Source organism: Syzygium oleosum, unplaced genomic scaffold (genome assembly GCF_021117445.2).
Source record: "Syzygium oleosum isolate NSW1041296 unplaced genomic scaffold, Sole_v2.1 Sole_v2.29, whole genome shotgun sequence".
Taxonomy (NCBI): Eukaryota; Viridiplantae; Streptophyta; class Magnoliopsida; order Myrtales; family Myrtaceae; genus Syzygium; species Syzygium oleosum.
This window is the reverse complement of record NW_026607513.1, coordinates 3,719,813-3,742,400: the sequence shown is the minus strand read 5'-3', so window position 1 is coordinate 3,742,400 and position 22,588 is coordinate 3,719,813. Positions and strand designations below refer to the sequence as shown.

Below are 22,588 nucleotides of genomic sequence, written 5' to 3'. Positions count from 1 at the left end.
GAATTGAGATATAAATAGGTCATCTAAGCCAAACTCTCTCATAATTTTAAGATTGATCTCTTATTCATTGATCTGAGATATCGGAAAACACACCATTGACATTGAGTGGGCAATTGGCTAGAAGCACCTATCGACGATCGTCAAAGCTTCGCGTATCAGGTTCTCGATTTCATCAATGGCTGGAGATTAGTACAGATTTTTTCACGTTTCCGCACTCGATTTTGATTATGCATGTTTATAGTTTATACATGAATAATCGCAATCTTCAGTCTTCCGCTATAGTTAAATTTCTAACAAATATATGTTGTTTTTTTCTTTCCAAAAACACTTAAAATGCCATTGCATGTATAAAAGGATAGTGTTTTTAAAACCGTTCCCTAGAACGTGCACAAGTCTTTTTATAATGAATGCCACTTACTTTTGAATTCCAATAGCATTTGGTGTTATTAATAGTTAATGTCTCTCAATATAATCATTCAGCATCAATTTATCTTTTTCTAGAAAACCACTTGTTTAAAGGCTTAATAGGAAAAAGGGATGAGTAATTAAGTAAACATCGTTAATGCACAAAAGCCCTCTTCTATATAGCTAAGATAAGATATATGATATGGTTGAAGCCATTTTAGTTTTTCTCAAGAACAGTAATGTTAGAAAAGTGGAAAATCAAAATTGTGTCAAAACTTATTTAAAATTTAATATGATATATTAGTTATAGATAGATACTTTAATATTATTTATCTTTTTACGATCAATTAGTATTTTTTTAGCATTCAACATATATGACAAGTTACTACACATTTGTCAACATACATAATTAATTACAAATTACCTCTTTATATATTGCATGCATCCATTTAAATTTTTTTTAGTAACATCATCGATGTGGAATAATTAAGCTTTTTTTATCAAGTTAATGTAAAACATAATAATTTCTAAGTAATCTGGAGAGAGGCGGAAGAAAATGGAATTTTTAAGTAAACATAGAAAGAGCTGTGAGATACAACCAGCGTTACAAATTCACTACGCTAAATTCGCATGTATGAAGGCACTAATTGCTATGCAACAGATCGTAAGCGATCGATGAACGCGAGCAGATTTTACATAACTTACTAAGCCTTCTCTTCGTTTATGCGCCCGCTCTCTTCTACTTGTATGATATTGGACCGGACCGAGATACTGCAAATCTAGGCAGTGGACTCGGACCTCTTCTCTCCGAACTCGAACCCTCTGGAACTTTTACTTTTCTGCTCGAGCTATAACCCAAAGGACCAGAGCGCCGCACGTTCCTTTGCATGCTTTCAGTACCATGGAGGCTCCCGCCATCGGCATCGAAATGGTGGTCCTGGCTGTGAGATGAGGACCCTTTGAAATAACCCGAGTCGTTAGCACCGTACTGAGGAGTCGAGTCACCACGCAGCGGCCTTGATGCCGGAGAAGAGTGTGCCAATGATACAGCAGGTGAATGGCGAGGTGACGAGCTTAGCAATGCCAGTGGTGTTGATGGTGTATTTCCATAGTATTGGCCGTATATAGAGTGGAGAATGGTGTAAGGAACATGGGCTTCCAGAGAACTCCTTGGAAGGAATGGCGAGATCTCGCAAAGTTGATCCAAGAATATGAGTTTAGCCACCAGATGAGATCTGCATAGATTTCAAAATACCATAAGATGCCTGCAAACGCCATCCAGATAGAATCTTAAGCATATCTTCCGGAGGAGTCTACGGTTGAAACTTTTTTAGGATCTCTATCCTTAGCTTCTCAATATAGAATTACCCATCTGATCGTCATGTGAAAGGATTATCTCATCCACTCCTCCGCCGGTGCAACCAAGAGTTGCATGCAAAGGCCTTTATAGAGATCGGAAAGTACAAAGTAGACAGGTTTATAGAAACCAGACATGCAGACCAATGACTGCATTAACACTGTTTATTCATCTCATGAAAACACAGATTATGTAGAAAAACCTACGTCCACCTACATAAATAATGACAGTATTGCTGTGATGTGCACGTGTGACCTTGCATGCTTGTCCCTACAATGAGTTACTGTAAACATTTTAGCGCTGAGGCGAACTCAGTATCACTTTAATTATGAAGAACATACGGTATAGATGGAAAAGATGTCACATACCGGTTCATCTCATTCCAGGACTCTAATACAATCCCTGAAGAGAATTTTACAAAAAGTTGCATTGAAGACCTTATGCTTGCTTCAGCAGAAAAGCGACTATGTATGTCAGCATCTAATGCCTCGCCAACATGGCCATTCAAGTAAGACTGTCTTTGCCGGTGTTCGCGCTCCATCCTAACATACTCACTTCCTGTAATTACTGCATTAATGCACCTGCCAATGGGACGCCAGATCAACATTTTCATTGACTAAGCTGCCTAGCCTTCGCTAGGCAATGTGTTTACCACAAATTACACATTCAAAATTTATAAGTTCACGGTAACTGCAGAAAAATCACTCATGCCAAGATAAAATATAATAACAGTGGAAAGCACAGAACAAGAGTCAGTAGAAATAGGATCTTCCCTGGCACCACACAGTCCACGCATTCACCAGCAACAAGAATTAATGTCATGAGACACCTCAAAAGACTAATATAATGCTTGATTCGTATACAGTCTGGCCAAAGTATCAAATAAACAATTTATTATTCTCTCAACTCCACTATAAGACTGGTTTACTTTTCTCTTTCAGGAGAAACTTTCAAACCAAATGTATCACAGTTCAGTATTGTCAGTTTAATTTAAAGATAACAATCCAGATGCAGCAATGAAGAGATTTTGGCTGAAAAAACTATCATATAGGTAACCGCAAGGGCCAAGTGCTCCTACACTGAGACAATGCAAAAACAAGTCCGGTGTTTCTTAAGTATAACACTGGCCCAATGAATTAACAGTAGACTAGATTTGCAGATGTAAAAGACAGTATACAGGGCACAGAAAGCAACCTTGCCAAGCAATGAATGTTGTTGTTGAAGCCACCTGTCTCGATATTGAAGGCAGTCATACTCCAGACACTGGATGTCATGAAGCTGGCGAACAAGTATGGCAACAAGCTCCATGAACCATCATTTGCACCACCGACTTCTTCCATAATGGACCTTACCCACTCAGAATCATGATCAGCACCAACGCCCATACTGTTTGCCAACCCTCTTACCCTTCTAATTTCTTTCTTTTCTGGTATTTCATCAGGTATATGTTTAACTATCCCACCAAGTAATGAGTAGATAAGTGGTGCACCTCCTTCAAGCACAGTTCCAGCTGCTTCAGCAAGTAGCCGATCAAAAGCTAGGGCTTGACCCGCCTGAACACAGAATCCAATCAAAGTGTCCATATCCACAATCTGTTTTAAACAGGCATCTCTTTCTATTCGATCACCTGAGTGCATGCTACCAGCAACAGCCTCCAGGATCTCACGGTTTGACCTCAGTGACGTGTCAATGCAATTTAACAGCGCTGCAGTATGTTCCTTCATCATCCTGTCTAGGCGGTCAACACCATAGACACCAAATATGCGAACAAATGCTCGTAATTCTCTTGGATCAGTTACTGACTCGGCAAAATATCCTCCAACAGGTCTAGTGCTCTTGAAGCAATTATGAATTGGAGCAAACAGGATTCCAGCACCAGATATATCCTTAACTATATTCTCGATATACCAGTTGCATACGGCCTCAGTTGCAGATCCTGTATGTTGCTCTGCGGGTCTCTCAAACAAGTGCAGAGAAGAAACAGGTCCAGCAAAGACTTCTGTGAGTAGAACTTCTCGAATACCCTGAGTGAGGTCCATGCTGATGTGCTGCTCTGCTAGGTGGACTATGCTGACATGTCTTCGAAGCAGGGATTCCATGATGCTGGGACGATTCAGATCATTATCAGTTTTCAGTAGAGAAAGCAGTCGCCTCCTGAAGTTTCCGAGGATGCATTCTCTCATGTACTGCACATGTAAGTAAATTTAGGGTAATAAAATCAAATTCCTACATGTCTGTGATTTATAATTAAGAGTGAGCTATTGCCACTTAGCTCATGAAAACTATATAACTATACATTTTCTAAAATTTGACAAACTACAACAAATTTGGAGTAGTAACATATCAGGAGCACTCAGAAAACTTATCCAACTATACACAAGGACCAGTATTTAAGGGTTGAATTAACTTGCAAAGGGTTTTACTGAGCATGTTCCCCATGATATAATAAGCCTGATGTGCACAGCGAGATACAGTCAAAGCACACGAAAAACTTACCACGAGGCAGCACCATAGCTTATCATACAGTACTGTGAATTTTGTGGTTGCAAACTACTACTGACAAGTCAACCATTGCATTTTACAGATTTTGTTGGAGTAAAAAGAGAAAGAAAAGGAGTGTCATGGGGGAGTATAAGTGATTAAGATTAATTGCTCCTACAGGAGGAAGTTGGTATGCCTCACCTCTCTTAGAACAAATACATGGTTTAGAACACAAATTGGTTCCATATCATTTAAGACTGAGCATAAATTGGTCAGCCTCTGCATTGCAGCTTCTAACCTGTAGATGAGACATCAGAAATTACAATATTATACGATCGAAACACTGTTTTGAATGAATAAAGAAATGTGAACAAAATAGAAGGAAAGGAAAAGGCCAGTCTTACAGAAATTCCTTACATTTTAATTGAATTAGTGTTCTCAGGATAGCTTTCATGCCCTGGCAAAAGAAAACCTAGAGGTCCTTTTGGAGATTTTGCTGAAGGGACTGCAACTCTTGTTGCATAGTTCATATAAAAAGCAGCCTGCTCCGGAAGAAGCTGAGAATATTCGCAAGTTCAGTTATGTTATAATGAAATGTAGGAATGTTTCTACATGTACAGCATATGGTACCTGAGTCTCTAGAGCACCAAAGCCCCCTTCTGAATCAAGAATATTAATTAATCCCTCTAATCCTCCCATAATTGATTCTATGAGGGATTCAACATAAAGAACTGCATCTCGACCAATTTTAGTTACCTGCAGAGAAGAGAGTAATGTTGCAATTAACCTTTTTCTTCATTTTTTGCAAATTTTTCTCCAACAACTTTAAATCATGAGATACCAAATGAAAGTCATATTTGAAGGGCAATAAAAACTAATCTTTTACTCGTCATCTAAGATTAAATAGTCAGATGACAAAACATACTAAAAACAGAGCAAACATACTAAAAACAGGGTAGATTCTTCCGTACATAGTTTCTCTAAAATAAACATTCACTAATGATTCTATATCGCAATGTCATGCCTCTTTTATTCGAACTTGCCGGCTAATAAGAAAGAGATAAAACACTAAATTCGATTAAAATCTTTATGGTTAGATTATGTCTAGGGTTACCTCTTCTGCGACAATTGGAGAAGCACATTCTGGGAAGCTGCTAGCAACTCCCAGCCATGCACAACAATGCTGAGGACGTCCTTCTGGTCCAAACATAGTGTTTCTAAATACCTTTTCCAATAATAACACGAGTTTAAATCACAATTGCATAAAAGTTATGTTAATAAGGAGTCAAATGTCAGAGAAAGCTGAACTCACTGCGGTAAGGTGCTGATGGTAGAAATAGAGCTTTTTAAGACTTCCATGCTTTGATAATTGAAGCTCCAGCTCATCAACACACCTAAATTATCAAATTTGTTTATGCCATTTGTCTCCAATTTAAGCATCAATATAGGACTTCCACTTTTTTGCCTACGGAAACCTTGGAGTGATGAGATTAAGGTAAACTTATGCTGAAGAAACTTAATAATTGAGCCAGCGGATTCGAATTTTCGTTAAGATGAAACTGCAACAGTTTTTTCATATTTTATTATATTTTGGATGGAAGAAACTGCTACAGGTTGATTACTTTGATCTGCAAACCGTAGGAAGACGGACAGATCCTTCACCAGTGTGCACATGCAAATTCAAAAAATGGAAATGCAAGTATAAAGTCTTTTTTTTTTTTTTGATCGAAGCAAGTATAAAGTCCAGATGTACTATGAACTACAGAAGTTACATTGTCAGTAAGTAAAAGAGGAACTGAAAATTGATATTTCAGGTTGCAGTTTATGTCAAGTTCCATCCCAACCAAATTACTCTTCAGAAATTGTCTTTTAAACTCAGTTCTGTATATAATTAATGCTTCAATGATATTCTTATTGTACCATGCAATTTTGAAATATAGTTTGATGTGGATCTCCAATTTATGTTGAAAATCATGCACCACATTACCTTGATTAAATGCTTTTATCTTCCCACAAAATGAACTTCAATTAGAGTTGCAATCGTAAGCAAGTACCTCGACCAATTGTATGCTGCATTCCCTTCAGACAGTAAACCTTCCTTCCCTGTAGAAACAGTAGCTTTCTCCAAATGTCTTATGTTTATTGATGACCGTGAAGACGTGACAATCATCAATATCGACAACCAATCCTTTCGGAATTCCTGATCAGTAATGATAGATCATTATTTCGTAAACAAGCTATGCATAAAGTTGATGCAGTTAGTCAGAAGAGGATCTGAAAGACTAAGAGACAATAAAACTCAAAATTGGATGGCAGTGTTGACGTAAGTTGGCAACACACTGCAAAAACTATCAATGTGATGCTTATGACTTTCAGAAAGATCTTAAATCTTATATGTGACTATTGACAGTTGAAATAAAATGAGTTCTTACAGATAGGTCACACGTTATGGCAGAAATATTTTCACCCTGAGGTTTTGGTATATTTTCAAGGTGCTGAACAATCTGCTGAAAGAGTCCTTTCAAGTTTGGACCCAGATCAAGAGCCACCATTCCTGGAGTACCTAGTAGGAACCGAATTCTACTGGCACATGAAGATAGATATGATAACGCATACCCTCGTATTGCTGCACAAACATTGTAAATTGATTTACACAGTGCTCATGTGACCAATAAAACAGAAAGTTGGAGCACTGAGAAAGCCAAAAAAGTGAGATTTCTGTCACAAGACATCATTAAAAGCCAGAAGTATGGACCATGTATCTAGAAACCATAATGTACAAGGTGCATAAAAAGGTTTGTTTTCCACGAGAAAAATTTTGGAACTTAGTCAATATGGCATATTACACAGAGATATCCTTTATACAAAAGATTCAAACAGAGAATCCAACCTGCAATATACTTGCGCACTAAGCAGCACAAGCGGTCCATTCCATCTAATAAAAACCCAATAGTTGGATCACTTGGATCCTGCATCAACATTAATGTCACTTAAAATTAAGCCAGCCTGGTAAAGCCTGGGAAAGAAAGCTACTCTTGACTGATGCAACAAAGCATAGGTTAATATAAGAGTAATGACAACTTACTATTTCTACTGGCACCACACGAGTGCTTTTCGATTTTGAGGATACAATCCCTACATGCTGGAAGTACCAAAGAACCTCAGATTGAGCTAAAGCCAAGGCAGAGAACACCATCTGCGGGAAAGAACCAACCGACCAAGAAGGTTAAGGTGAGCGCATCAATATTGCCTATATGATGAGAATCGGAGCTAACCTCATTCATTCCAGTTAGCACTACAAAAAATGGTAACAGAAACAAACAAACAGAGAGCAAAGCATGGCTAATCATAAGCCATATGATGTTCTTACAAAAAGTAGACAACCCATATATCACATTGAATATTACGATAAACCTCAGTTTTGTTTGCTTGCAGGGACACTCTTGTTTTTCCGAAAATTACCCAACACTTCTTTCAAACATTGTCCCATTGAAAAAATAACAATCCTAATGTTATCTTACATCATCCTCTTCTTGGTCCTAGTGGGCTGAGATTGATGATGTAAAATCCACGTTGAACAATTATTCAACAATGAAAAGTCTAGACTAAAGGAATGATTTTAATATCACTCAGGCCACTAGAACTAAAATCACTGATTTAGGCCATCCCAAATTTAGTTGTCCAGCAGTGACTGACAAATTAAGGGATGTCAGAGTCATTTTTATCATGATAAGAGGCCCAAAGCCATGATGTATCAAAAGGAACCCAAAATTTCTACCTGTATGTTTGGCGCCAATAAACTAGGCTGATCAGTGAAAAACAGCACCATTCTTCCAATCTCTTGTTTTAACAGTATTCTTCTTTCCTGGTGAATAGCATCACAAGAGTATAGTGCTTGCTCATGCACTTCACTGCGGCAGTCAAAAATGTAGAACCATCAGTTCAAATATCAGTGATGCACCAAAAATGACGTGGTTGCACTAAGAAGATTAAAAACAGACAGTCCTTAACGATCCTGGCCCTCTGAATGTTTCAGAAAGTGATCCGATTAACCTGTATGAAAGAGGAACATCTGCCTACTTAACGCACATCGTCCCACAGTCTTACCCCACAATATCCATACCAAACAGGAGTGTCCAAAGGTATGGTTGTCAGACACAAGCACAACAATCAGCAGCAAGCTGCTGATGATTGTGCATAGTAAGCTAAGACATAGATGCCCACCTGCCCTTGCAAGGGTACTCAAAGTCTGTACATTAGTAAGCTATAAGATGAACCTTTGAAATATGGTATAAACATATCACTTAGTGATAAACACGGCTATTGCATCCGGCTCTGGTGGATCAACGATATTGATCGCTCCTCAGCAATCCGAAATGAGTAAGAGCAGCTCGTTATTTTTTGAATTTCGCGTTTCAAGACATTGAGAATTAACAAAGTACAATAAATTCGCACAAAAGAAGAAAATTAGACATGCAAAATATATCTTTTCACGTTCCAAAAGCACAAGTTATGACCTGATAAGTCCCTCAAGCATGCGCGTTTAATAAAATATTTTTATGAATAAAGTGAAGTAAATGATAAGTATTACACTCAATCTAGGAAAATGTCCAGCAAAACAGGCAAGGACCCAGCAGTAGCATGTTGACAGTGAACTTCTTGTGCGCTTTTTAAATCAGAATTGAGAAAATCATTCATATGTTTATATGGCTTTCCTCCTTCAACGTGTCATATTACAGCTAATTAGAGTAGGAGTTTAACCGTACCTGATCATTTTCTCAACCTGCTTTGCAACGCTATACTCCAGATCTGCTTCTTTTTGCTTTGTACGACCAGATTTTGCCAACTTCTTTGATTCTAGTATCCTTGGTAAGACGTACAATTGGTAATCCTCATGCAATAGCACGAACTGCAGTTTTTAAGAGTAAGTTCAAAATCAAAAGAGATAAAAGAAGAATCCATCTCCATAACGGCCAATCAGACTCACCTCATCCCTGAATAGTGTGAGGATCAAATTTTCCTTCAGTACTACCTAAATATCAAGTGTCAACACAAGTAAGACACCAAGTAAGATGATATTTTAGTAACATGAATCCACCAGAAAATCAGCCACCCAAAAGTGTCAGTCAACCAGAAACTTCGCCATTAGTAATCTGGTTTTCTACCCATTCATGTAAGGCCCCCAAACAAATAGAAATTGGCAGTTGACAAAGTCAATGCTACGATTGCAACTCTCAGCAAAAGTACTAAAATCTTGAGAGTGCGGCTATGATATTATTCAAGGTTTGAAACATTAAAAGGATTCAATTTTACAACAAGTACTTTACGAATAGCTTGAATCATTCGAAACTCTACGTCAGAACATTATAAAAGAACTTGTCTTCGCATGTACAAAGCTGCAGGTTGAAGCATTACACTTTAGGTGGTGTATTCTAACAATGTTTATACATTCGCATATTTAAGAAACATATCAATGTCATTATTGTTATCGTCCTCAAAAAGTCGAATTTGCATTAAAACTAAACTTAATGTTAGATTGAAACTATCTTTTGACAATCATGTAGCCAATGTGGTTTTCTGAGCAATATGCATTACGCAAAACAAAAATTCAGCACCACAAACTTCACACAATTGTTTATATTAGACTAGGCATGCAGAAACTTCAAGTCTGTTGTAATAGAGATGCAGCACTTGCTTAAATCATTATTTCAGGGGTCAAATGAAACCGTGAAATTTTCAGATTACCAGAGCAATATCAATGCTTGTAACACGAAGCAGCTCATCAGGGCAAACAAGATAACCCAGCAAAACCCACTCCCTATAGGAAGTAACATTTGCAAGATCTTGTGCTCTCTGCACGTAGAATTTGCATCAAGAGAGAAAAAATCAGGTCAACCGAAATTACAATTTACATTAAAAAGCTTCATTCTAATTCAAAGTGAGACGTACCATTGGGTGAGCAGAATTGGTTAGTATATCTGGGTATCTCGGATGATATGGACTTAAGAATCCCTCATTCCTTAGTTTCCTTGTATCTGTAGAGAGAAAAATTATAGGACCTACAGCCTCTAAGACCTGGAAAAGGAAAATAAAGGTATAAATTGCACAATATATGTAAGAAACCTTAGGAACTAATAACAGGAGACAAGCCCACAAGATAACCACTAGCGACTTCGGGGTCATCTGAGATTCCAGTCTCAAGTTGCATGTTGCAACCATAAGTAACACATATTCTTGCGAATTCAATGCTGGGGAACTTTTCATATTATCCATACTAAGAACTAACAACAAACATTTTTCTGATGATTTGATAGGTAAAGAACTACTATGAAAGGATGCAATTGAGATGTTATGTTAAATATTATTATTCTGCATGGCATATCGGCAAGAGATACTAGTGCTATTATATACGATTCTATTTGACAGGTTGCATCCATCAAGAGGGGGGAAAACCTGAAGAAAAGAGCTTTATCATGAGATCTCTATGGTGAGATAACAGGGGATAGATCTATGGTTTAAAACTCATCCACAACTAGAAGGCCAATTAAGATGTGGCTAATAATACTAGGACAAAAAATTCTATGAGATTTTAAAAGCCCAATTATGTAACTGACCTCCCCAATGCGTGGGCTGACAAAATTTAGGTCCTCTTGCAGTCCTCTCAATGGTGGATCATAAGAGTCTATGAACTGCACTAACCTGGAGTTCAGATAGAGAGTACAAAGTATGAAGAATATGTACAATCGGGATACTGGTGCTAGTAGTGCTAAAACTAAAGCCGAAAAAATTTGGATCCAACTTCTAAACAAATATAACAATCATGAAACTTTCACAATAAACACTCATTTGTACGGAAAAAGCTAAGGTCCTAATTTGTAGCCTGGGTCTTATGGGAAGACATTCTGGTTATTCTGCTTCTGCTTCAATCATGGTTTTAACCCTGTTTTGTTATGTGCGCAATGCACATGTTGAGTCTCAAATGAGAGAATAATCTTGATGCAAATGGGAGTGTCAAGATAGCCTCAGTGTCCTGCCTATTCAGAGCTTCTTCTTTCAGATCAACTTGTCTGAATCATGTGTACACATGATCATCATGTATGATGAATTCTGGCTTAATATGGTAATTAAAAAGAGATGGAGAAAGCAAATTATACGTATTTAAGTTCCCCGTATTTTAACAATAACATTGACTTACATATTGCATTAAAATCGAATCAACATCAAATTAAAGAGTAGTTGACAATAGTCTTAATATAGCTCCAGAAGAAGTAAGCATAAATAGAGCCACAAAAGTAAGCTAATCACTCATTAACTACACTCAAAGATGAACGTTGCCTCTGCTTCATTAAATTTTTCTGATGTATGTGTATCTTTCCTAGATATACTGCAGGTACAACGTATAAATCCAGCAAAGGCAGACTTGAGGAAAATGTTTCTCTCTGTTTTGGTTCTATCAGATACTGATGTCTTTCACCAAATCATCCTAAAGTCACATTGACAAAGCAAAGACAAAATACATGCTGGAGAATTGTGGACTTCAAAGATTAGAGTAAAGAAAATCTTTCAGTATTAACCCAAAAGTAGTGCACCCAAGTGCCTTATGCCAGCCCTCAGGACTCTACAAAAGAAATAATAATATAGCATTTACCAAGTCCTGTACTAGTTACTACTTCCCTTCACACAATTATGATTACCTTCAGCCCTTTGTAAGAGTCAAGGCAACAAATTAGCTTTTGCAAAGTGAGGAATCCGGCAGGTATAAGAATCAAACCAATCATGAATCCATGGCAACTTTGGTTAAATTACATTCTATAGGAGTGAAAAAAAAATGCAGGAGAATTAACAAATAGTGAAGGTTCCAACCTATAGTAAAAGTCACAGTCTCGCTCATTTCTTGCCATTGAGTGTACAAGGTTGTAAGTTTGCAGCATCATTTTTCTGGGTAGCTGTAATAAGATAAAAACAAGACTCATGTGAGAGAGGACATTTCCAGGAAGAAATAAATATAAATTTGCAATACATAGTCAAGTAAGTAAATCGAGCAGGGAATACTAATAGTTAACCCAAAGAAAACTTGCCTTCTCAGAGAAGAGATTGACACGGACAAACGAACAAAAGAGATCCATAAAAGCATGCAGAATAAGTGAATTCTGATGTGGCTGCAAAAGACTGTCTCAAGTTATCAGAGATTCAGAGAAAAACAAAGAAACCAGACTGGGCTGCCCATCAGCCGTCATTCTATTTTATAGAAATTGCCATATCTGAGAAATCAAAAGGCAACAAGACTCTGGATGAGCCTGCAAAGGCCACAATCGAACCAAACCCAACAATAGATTTGTGAAACATAGAAGAAAAAACCGACTCAGCACCATACCAGCAGGGTAATCACTGTACTGCTGAGATCCAGAATAAGTCGCAGAGCTTGTTCTCGATATGCCATCAAGTCCAGAAGGAGCTGACCCACAAAAATTGCCACGTAAGCTATCTATACGTCATAGTCTATCAACAAACTAACAGATCTTGCAAGAGTGTTTTAGTAGCAATTCCACAGCTATCAATAATAGAGCTCGAGCTCTTCATAGAACAATGCACAGTAGCAAGACCTTGCGTCATGGTTCAGTGGAGAGATTAGGTAAACAAGCTTAACAAACTCAGCGCAGAGAGGTACTGATTCTTAGAAGTAACAGACAATATATGGATAGAGCATAAGGCCTAGTGGTTACAAAAGCTATCTTATTTACAATAAGAAAAACATCTTTATCTTCCCAATATCAGTTGTTGAACCCAAACATGAGATAAAGTATAAAGATGTCCGACCTGAATCCATGGTTCCAAATTTTGCAGATGAACTTCGGCATCATCATGCAAGGCATCCAAGGCAACTTTGTCAACCTGCATTCATGTTCTCCAATCATTCGCTAAACTTTACAGTTTGAGTTGACCGACCTTCAGCATTTAGGGAAAGTTAAACAGAAAAGAATACCAGGTCTTACACGCTCAAGCTGTAGTTTGCTGAAATGTTCTGGAAACTTCTTCGAGAGCAACAAACATATTCTCGGATGATTGGGCAACAAGCCTGCTTTCCAGAATGATTCTGTGTACAGATGATTAACAGGATCCGGGTAGTCAAGGATCTGGTTTAGTCTATACATTTTGGCCATCAGGCCGTCCGCAACTTCGTTAAGTTGAACTACCCACTGCATATTTAGACCCTTCTGGGATCCACTTGTGCTCTGGACCTGTTCATCATGACCCACATTCCTAGAGGCCCGGGTTGTGGCAGGAGAATTCGTATCAGAGCAGAGGTACTCAGTCCATCTCGAGGGGCCGTCCCAGTCTCTTGACCTAGAGGAAGTCGATGACATTGATATATCTTGGCTGGGAAGATGTTGACGCGATTTCGCCATCAATAACTACACTAAACGACAGCAATCAAGCATTTAAATTCGTGGCAACTTGTGGGAAATTCAATCATTTTGCAAAAGAAAGGTAGCCAAAAATTTTATAGGTAACAATTGCACCAAATGCAAACTAGAAGGAGGAGGAACTGCATTAGCAAGTAAAAGAGTAAAAGTTTCCCGGGACTGATGGTCAAGAAGCTGTTGATTAGAAACTAAGCATACTAGGTACCGAAGCATGCAAGACGCAGAACCACTATTCTTCCAGCACAAAGTCAGCATAACTGGAAATATGCGCCCAAGGAGAATGCTCAAAACACATGCCCGTGCACGCATAGAGAGAGAGAGAGAGAGAGAGAGAGAGAGAGCAGAGAAATGGACTCTAGTCCCCTCAAATTTTTGGAAAACTTACTTTTAAGATTGCATTGTGGGAACAATAAAGCACAAATACTTGAAGTGAAAGAAAAAACAAAGGCTAAATATTTCAGCCGTCTGTTTGTGCATAATCCACAAAAGGCATGAAAAGACAACAAATCCCAAAAGCGACATTCCTATAGTCTTAGTTAAATTTGGTATCCCTGCTCCTCAATTAACCACAAGTACCGGAGCAGAGCCAGCATTGACAGGGCAGACTTCCTCAAAATTCCGAGAATTCAACCATCGAAAGATAGTGAGCATCAACACCCGAGCGCAGCAACATAACGAGACACATGAGCAAGCGAACGATCGCAAGACGCGGCATTTCCTTCTAAATTAGCAAATTCCTATAGTTTTAGCTAAATTCAGTAATCCCTGCTCCTGAATTAACCACAAGTACCGGAGCAGAGCCAGCATTGACAGGGCAGACTTCCTCAAAATTCCGAGAATTCAACCATCGAAAGATAGTGAGCATCAACACCCGAGCGCAGCAACATAACGAGACACATGAGCAAGCGAACGATCGCAAGACGCGGCATTCCCCCTTCTAAAATTAGCAAGTAAGTTCCTATCGTTCCAGCTAAATTCAGTAACCTCTGCTCCTTCATTAACCATAAGCGCCGGAGCAGAGCCGGCACAGACAGGGCAGACGTACTCAAAATTCCGAGAATCCAACCATCGAAAGATAGTGAGCATCAACACCCGAGCGCAGTTAACAAAACGAGACACATGAGCAAAACGAACGATCGCCGCCTTCCGAAATCAGCAACTCCGCTTCCCAATCGATCAAAAACCCGCTACACAAAACCATTCCCAAGAGAGCACAGCTTCTCTTTTACCAGGAGTTAAGAAGGAGGAGGCCCACCTCTCTCGGTTCAGAGATCCGCGGGGGGAGAAGAAGAGCTCGGGAACCGGCGGGGAACCGGCATTCGTCAACGCGCTCTCATTCCGCCGCGGGCGGAGGAGGGAGGGAGGAGGAGCTGCTCGGAGTAGAAGAGGAGCGGCGGAGACGGAGAGAATGAATGCGCGAGCCTTTGTGCTTCAGATCTGAGAGAGAGAGAGAGAGAGGGAGAGAGTGTGCGTGTGCGCGCGCGCGTTTCTAGAGAGAGAAAGAGGAGAGGTGGTTTACTGAAATAGTTGAGAGCAGCAGAGCAGGTACAGAGAAGATGAAGAAGAAGAAAGAAGATTGGAAGAGGACAGTGGCGAGCGCGTTGAAGTTTAGGAGACGCGAGTGAACGGGACGCGCCCGGAGCAAGTACGTACGCGTCTTCGTAATCGTATTTGTAAATTCGTATTTGATTTATTAACATTTTGATTTTGATTTTACACGCCGGATAATCGAATTACGATAAAATAAAATAAAAAGTACTAATTCGTGCCAATTCGCATTAACGTAGAAATTAAAGATGTCGTGCCTTATTCGAATTCTTCCTATGTGACTCGTGTTTTATCCCATACAACGAACAAATCGTATCCGGTACTGTCGGCAGTAAGATGGGGCCGTATTTGCGTATTATAGTATGTATCTTTTTTTTAAAATAAGTTAAGATGACTTATTAGTGTTCCTGAATATACAGCAAATCAACATATTTCGACCAAAGTCTAATCAATTTTTTGGCCCTAATCGTCGCTTTACATCTCATAACAGCATTAGTATATTATGCTTCTATACATATGATCACTCTCTCCGTACACATTTATAATCATGAAAATTGGTCATGGTTTTAGCTCATCTATGTTTTTTTTAAAATAAGCTATGTGGCCGGTGGCCCTACATAGAAAGATAGATAGGGATACATCCTAGACTTCAAAAGCACCTTAACACTTCCCCAAGGTATAATTTATGTTTGTGAAACAAGTCATGGATCAAATAACTACACTAGCCCCTACAAAACACATTTAAACATCAAAGACCCTACTTTCTAGGCGTGTTCGATTTTCTCAGCTTCTCATCATTTTCGCGTGTAGAATATATAAAGTTTAACCTTAAAACACGACAGATTTCCTATTCGAATTTACAGCACCTCTCACCCCAAATAACCTTTGAGATTGTCCATTTATGCTCACGAACTTGTCGATGTAGCCGCCTTCAATGAAGAAGAACCGAACGACTTACGCACATTTGTCGGGATTAGTCGGAAGTAATATTCATACGAGTCAAATCCAATTTTCGTCTTCTTTTATTGCTTTTTTGTTTCTATTTGCACCCTCAGACCATCCTTTAGTAAACAAACTGAAATGAATCTACCATACCAAGAAAAACAAAAATAAAGCTAAGATGAACCACAAGTGAAGTTAGTGGGATGCACGATCATGAACATATGAAATATTTATGATTTCTCACAAGTCCTTGACTACTTCTTTATGTAAGTGGAGTTTGATGGGATCAGTTCATTAGGACATGAATGAGAAGAGAAAAAAACAAAACATACTTGGCTTAGACATCAAGCCAGCATGATTGCCTCCTCACTGCACAAAAATGTGGCTGTATTCACCTATAGAACATAGACATGTTGGTCCACTGTAGCCATCCATTCCCCTCCTCAAGGTGAGCTTCAAAGTGAAGTCATTTCCCTGGAGCACACGGCAATCCCGGAGAAGACCTGTTTCGTTTTTTGTCTTTTACCCCTTTGGATCATCCATATGATGCAACTGATGACATGCCTCTTGCATCAGTTGCAGCAAGTTTGGCAATGACGACAACGTGGGTGGTGAAAACAAATATGCGCGCGCCCAATGACACCAACTTGCTAAAGCTTTTCACCTTCTTGAGATGGAAGTGAATGGGTAAACCCTTAAAACAGAAAACTTTTTTCTTTCTGTAGGTCAACCTTTGATGCTCTTACTTGAGAAAAAGGAAAGTACCATCTCAAAATAGACTTTTTAACTTCGATGACAGTGACCCAACCTTGTTTGGCGCAAAAGACAAAAGGTGAGACCCCCCCAAACCATGATGCTTGCTGATTTCACTAGCCACACCAAAGTGCCCTTCCTCAATGCGTGTGAATCTGTGATGCTGCCACAACTTCTTCTTATTAGGGCATGGGGACTCATGGGGATTATCTCTTCTGAATGAAAATAGCACAACAACTATCTTCGGAGTACGAGGCATTACATTGTTCAGTCTTAAAAGAAAGTACAAGGTATTGGACACTGGAGAACATCGGTTGAGCAATGCTTTTTCGAACAATGTGCGAGAGATTTTCACATGCTGCACAGATTGCGGAATGTGGCTGCCATTAAGCAATTTAGAGAAACTATCCGGCTTTCGATATCCAACCTCGGTTTCTTCAATTATCCCAGCACCGGATCTTGAAGACCCGCCAGATAAGGGAGATAAACATGTCATGCCCATCTTCATTTGGAAAAGTAAGCAGCCATGAAACACGGATGTTTTTTTAAATCAAGGAGAGCAATGAAGCATCCTCTCATTCGTTTTACTTTAAGGTTTTATCCCGGGCACAAGTGGAATGGGTGGCTTGGGCTTTCTTCGTTTTCTCTACCAATATCGCTTGTGTAGTCAAAACTGTCCCTGCAATGGAGACTGCACTTTGTGGCGCGCACCTTGAAACCTTGCATGGGTCTATGACCCCAGCAAATATCTTCATATTTTCCCGTCATTGCATTGTAACCGATTTTCCGACCGCATGTTTGGGTTTTCTGCACTACCGTATCGCCATCTGCTCCGGCATTAGTTGCAATGGCTTTCGCTGGAGCAAGGAGCGCCTGCAATCGCCATCCGTAATTGACCACCTAAAAGAACAGAGAGACCTCCAGAACAACAAAATGCTAGAAATGATCCTCCACTCGATGCATTCCCACTTAGAATGCCCAAGCAATTATTGAAGACGTGAGGCAGGTTATCATTCAAAGGAAAAAAGTAGAACTTGGTTTCCTCAAGCCCGCACGAGAGTTTGTTAAAATATAGTTTTCCTCAAGCCTAAAACGCCCGAGCCTAGGCCCATAAAAACATAAAAAGCTGAGGTCGAGCTCAGGATCCTCGTGCCCGCCCAGACATGGTAGCCAAGGACCCAAGCCCGGCCTCGATGGATACGGACTGAGGCGCCGGGACCCTAGCTCGAGTGCTGCGGATCTAGTTTAGGGCCCAACCTTGATCGACCTAGGCACAAGCATCAAGGACCAAGGCAACGATAACAAAATCACCAGCCTAGCCTCGATAGACCCAAGCTTGAGAATTGGGAACCCAAGCCCGAGCACTGGGGTCCTGAGCTTGGCCTCCATAAATCAGGGCGAGGACGCTAGGGCCTGAGCCTCGATGGACCCAGGCTAGGGCGCACAGGTACCGGGCAAGCGTCGATGGACTCAAGCCCAAGAATTGAGGTTCGTTGCCCAAGTCCCAGGCACATGCATGGGGGTCTTGAGCCGAGGTGCCATGGAACCGGGCATGGATACCAAGTTCTTGGGTTCTGATTTTCTGGACTCAGGACTGGTGCCGGTGGTCATGCCCCAAGGCCAAGGATTTGGGCCCGAGACCCTGAAGCCTATGCCCAATTACCTAGCCACTCATGCACAAGCCATTAGTGCTCAAATAATGAAGGTCTCCTTAAAAAAATCAAATCATATTTTTTTGAGGAAATAACATAAAATGACTTTTTTCCAGACATTTTCCAGCCAAAACACCTTTTTTCCAGGAAAATGACTTTCCAGACATTTTCCAATAATGTCACATTTTTTACAAAACAAACGTACCCTAATAGATAGACCTATCTGCTCATGTTCTCTTACGAATATATAGAGCACAATGAACTAAATTAACTCGGCTTGGTTCGTCACAGTACATCCTCAAAGGCATAAATATCACTGCGCACCTATATTGACGATTGCCGGAGAATGCTTTTATTGGACCAAAATAGATACGCAGGAACAACATTTGGTCGAACGCCCATGACCCCAGTTTCCTTCAAACAACTCATTGGAATTTAAATTACACACAACACGATGCGCACAAAGAAATGAAAAAGAGTAGACATCATGCTTTTGCTATGACATTAAAACCAATCTGCTCCTCTTGATCTTCCATCTTGCTCATCATCACAGGGATATACTCAGAAAGAACGTACATAAGCTGCAACACCACCAGGCACAATTCCCTTAACCATACTTTGAATCCTCTAATTCTAAAATATTTATACGTAACAACAAAATTGAGTCGCTTTCGTAAAACTTTCCGATGGACTTGCAGACGCTACAGAATTTTGATTTCGATGAGTGAGTGCAATTATCGTATCTCCGAGGACATTGGGGGATCTCAAATTTCAAGGGCTTTGTACATCTTTAGCTCTTCAAACAAGGTGACGAAAACAAAAGATTTTGGGATCTTGCAAACCTTAATTACAGCAACTCCACTGGGGTTGGCATTTCTTTCCGCATGCTTACGTGAATGGTTTCCTCTGTCGGTTTCTGCTAAATCCTTCTTAAATCTGTGAAATCCTTGCCTGGCTAAGTGGCTATCAGCTTTAGTAGAAGGAACAGTAACAATGATAGTTGAGTTGCAACAGATGGATACTTTTCTAGCAATGCCCAGCTGATCGGAAGTCACACAATTGAGAGTAAGACACAAGTCTCCAGAGAGAAAATCAGTACCGTATGATATTATCAAAGTTAATGGAACCAAAGGACAAAAAGCAGAAAATGTTCTTGAAGGAGCTTAACACAACAGACCAACAAAGTCACGGTCCATTTTTTATATAGGTTTGAGATAATTTGGAGTCGAAGTTGGTGAATTTACTCATCTTCTGAAACCGTTGATCTAATTTAAGGTTGCGAATTCTGCTTTAGGTTTGAGATAATTTGGAGCTGGATGACTAACTCATTCAAAATGTGGAAAGAGTGTCACTCATTTCTAATAATCTCTCGCGGAGGTTGAGAAGGCCAAAGTCCTCGTAACTGTTGAGAAGATTTCAGATGTCAAGGAAATGAGAAGGCAACTCGATTATGTGTCCCCGTGCTAATCATTCCAGAGGACATCTCTAGGCAAGTACTGGAAATACTTTCTGTGGACAAAATTGAAGGCTTCGCTTAATGTAGCTGTCGTGCAATGTTCAGGATTTGGATAAGGAAAGAAGGGTGTCGTGCAGGACATTGCTTTATCGACAGGTGAACTCGCAAAGCGCAGCAACCTTCGTTGGTCTTGCTGTCTTAAGCTCCTACAAGAAGCGTTGCCGTTCAAAATGACCATAAATGCATGTTAAATGAGTGCAAGTTTTGTAAGTGTACTTCCAGAAAAGCATTAGAGAAACACTTGTCATGCCTCTAGATTAGTATGTACCCTAAACATAATTTGCATAGATCTTATGTATGGTACTTCAAAATGTTGATATGCTAAAGAAATTTCTTCCTCTCTATAATCATTTCCCATCGCAATCAAAAACTCTATTGTGCGTGTGCTACGTCAAATAACTATCTTCCGTGAGTAGGATAACAAGGAATTACTCCATGAATTACATCAAGTCCGTGGTGAAGAGTAAGTACTGAAGCAACAAAACAGAAAACGAAATAAAGAACAATCGAATCAGGAAAGCAAGACACGCCAGTCGGCTTGGACTGCCGGAATAAAAAGTTTGGAACATCTTAAGCATTGCCCTCTTGACCAAAAGGACAAGTTTGAAAAACTCAAGCTAAAAGAGCATAGCTCTGCACATGCGCCTTCAAGATAAACTCTCAGCCCCAATGTTGCACAAAGTTAGACCAGCCAACTCCCTCATTAACTAATAAGCAAAACAACAAAATCTATTATCTAATCCCAGTCAACCCTCCACAACAAATAAATAATCAAACAAACAGATAGTTCCCAGATTATAATAATGACAGAAACAGGAATCTTATAAGAAACAGAATCAGCTAATTTATCAAAATCGCACATTGAAGACCCTCTCTGCATCCTTTTGCCAAAAGATTAAAAGATACCTTTTTGGACCTGCTTTTAGCACAAAGTTTCCAACTTTTTACCCATTTCTCCAGACCCAACACCCTGCACTATTTCCACTCAGATTCTGAACAGCGCCAAATTCTTCAATCTCAAACCAAAGAGTATAGCTCGTAAAAGGGCATCAAGAAATGGAGCTAAAACTAAAGAAAAGGAGGAACTTGTACTGAAGGAGGAAGATTCTTTCAGTTTTTTGAAGGGTTGTGCGCCGCCTGCCACTGCTTGCGTCCGTCCAGTAAGGGACGTTTCTCTTAGGCTCCCGTTCTAGCAGTCCTCCTTGTTTGCCAAACTGGCTCCGCTAAGGGAGATCTCTGCCCCCTTTTCTTCCCCCTAAAACTGTGGTCAGCATACATTTCTCGCGTCCCTTGCCGTCCCTCGCGATCCATGTCCCGTGCCACCGGAAGTCATAGACTGCTGTCAGATCAGCACTCACCCGCTGCTCTACCCTTGCGGCAACCACTCGCTGCCCGCCGTTGCACAGCCCGTCTCAGGTAAGGGCGTGTCTCTCCCCTCCCCACCCCTGTTTTTGACGAATTCCTCTCAGTTCATCTCTCATCCTTGCAGTACTCGCAGGTCACTCATCGATGGCCGAGCTGGTGGCCGGCTTGGCCACTGTCTGGCACAGCCAAACAGTGGTCAGGGCAGCGTAGGCCAGCTTGGCAAACGATGAGCCCGACGAGCAGGCAGGGCTGAGGACCAAGAGAGAGATGTCCGTCAAAAAGAGAGAGCGCGAGGGAAGACCGACCGACCGACCAGCGGCGGGCGGCGGCAGACGGCGGCACGAGCGGTCACGGCGAGGCGAGAGGGGGCCGTGTTGAGCAGACAAGAGAGAGAGGGAATCTGGTGACAAGGACATGGGGCGCTGCGGAGGAGACGCCGGCGGCGGCGCGCCGGGAGAGACGTACACCGGCCACCACAGCACTAGGCAGAAAAGACCAAAAGAAAAAGGGGCAGGGGTCTTTCCTTAGCGCAACCACAGCTCGTCGAACTGCGAGATGGGACGCCGAGAGAGACGAACTGCACTTGCTCACTCAGCTGAGCGAAGTGTGCTGAACAAAGGCGAGCAGTGGCCAAGAGGGCACACGAATGGTGGTCGCCGGAGACACTAGACCGGCGGCGACGGTGGAAACTGTAGAGAGAGAGAGAGTGTGTGTTTGTTTGTTTTTGTGTGTGCGCGCGAGCGATGGAGTGATGAAAATGGACGATGGAGTGCTTTGTTGTTATTGGACTGTCCTCTTCGTTACGACAGCCGTTGATTTCCATGTGATCCAACGGTAGATAATGTCAATCCCCGTATAATCGATCCGGCGGTAGAGATCCGCTTGATCTAACCGCCATGGATATCGATCATTGTCATTTGATCTAACGGAGGAGATCGAGTCTATCCAACGTGTGCAATATTGCATTACAATTTAGATTGTATGTATGTGTTGGGTTTTAGAGTCAAGGTTGATGGCTTTGTTAATAATAATAATTAAATGAAATTTTTTTAAAATTACTTAATAACGAGATTTGAGATAGGCACTCGATACTAACAGCCTCCCCGTAACTTGAACATGTCTTACAATCAATACGATGGGGACT

At 40.5% G+C, this 22,588-nt stretch overlaps 1 protein-coding gene across 1 annotated transcript; it reads right to left on the bottom strand.

The window, feature by feature from the left end:
- Positions 1 to 954: 954 nt before the first annotated feature.
- LOC115692109 (protein NAP1) lies at positions 955 to 13,693 on the bottom strand. Its single transcript, XM_030618867.2, has 23 exons — positions 13,237 to 13,693; positions 13,061 to 13,135; positions 12,618 to 12,698; positions 12,322 to 12,402; positions 12,107 to 12,189; positions 10,858 to 10,942; positions 10,193 to 10,318; positions 9,989 to 10,096; positions 9,231 to 9,275; positions 9,010 to 9,152; positions 8,022 to 8,154; positions 7,329 to 7,439; positions 7,134 to 7,212; positions 6,676 to 6,869; positions 6,298 to 6,443; positions 5,556 to 5,637; positions 5,358 to 5,468; positions 4,874 to 4,999; positions 4,661 to 4,800; positions 4,445 to 4,541; positions 2,957 to 3,948; positions 2,131 to 2,343; positions 955 to 1,640 (listed from the first exon to the last, which is right to left on the bottom strand). The coding sequence occupies exons 1-23, from the start codon at positions 13,648 to 13,650 to the stop codon at positions 1,145 to 1,147; spliced, it is 4,161 nt and encodes a 1,386-aa protein (XP_030474727.2). The 5' UTR covers positions 13,651 to 13,693; the 3' UTR covers positions 955 to 1,144.
- Between the last annotated feature and the right edge of the window lie 8,895 nt (positions 13,694 to 22,588).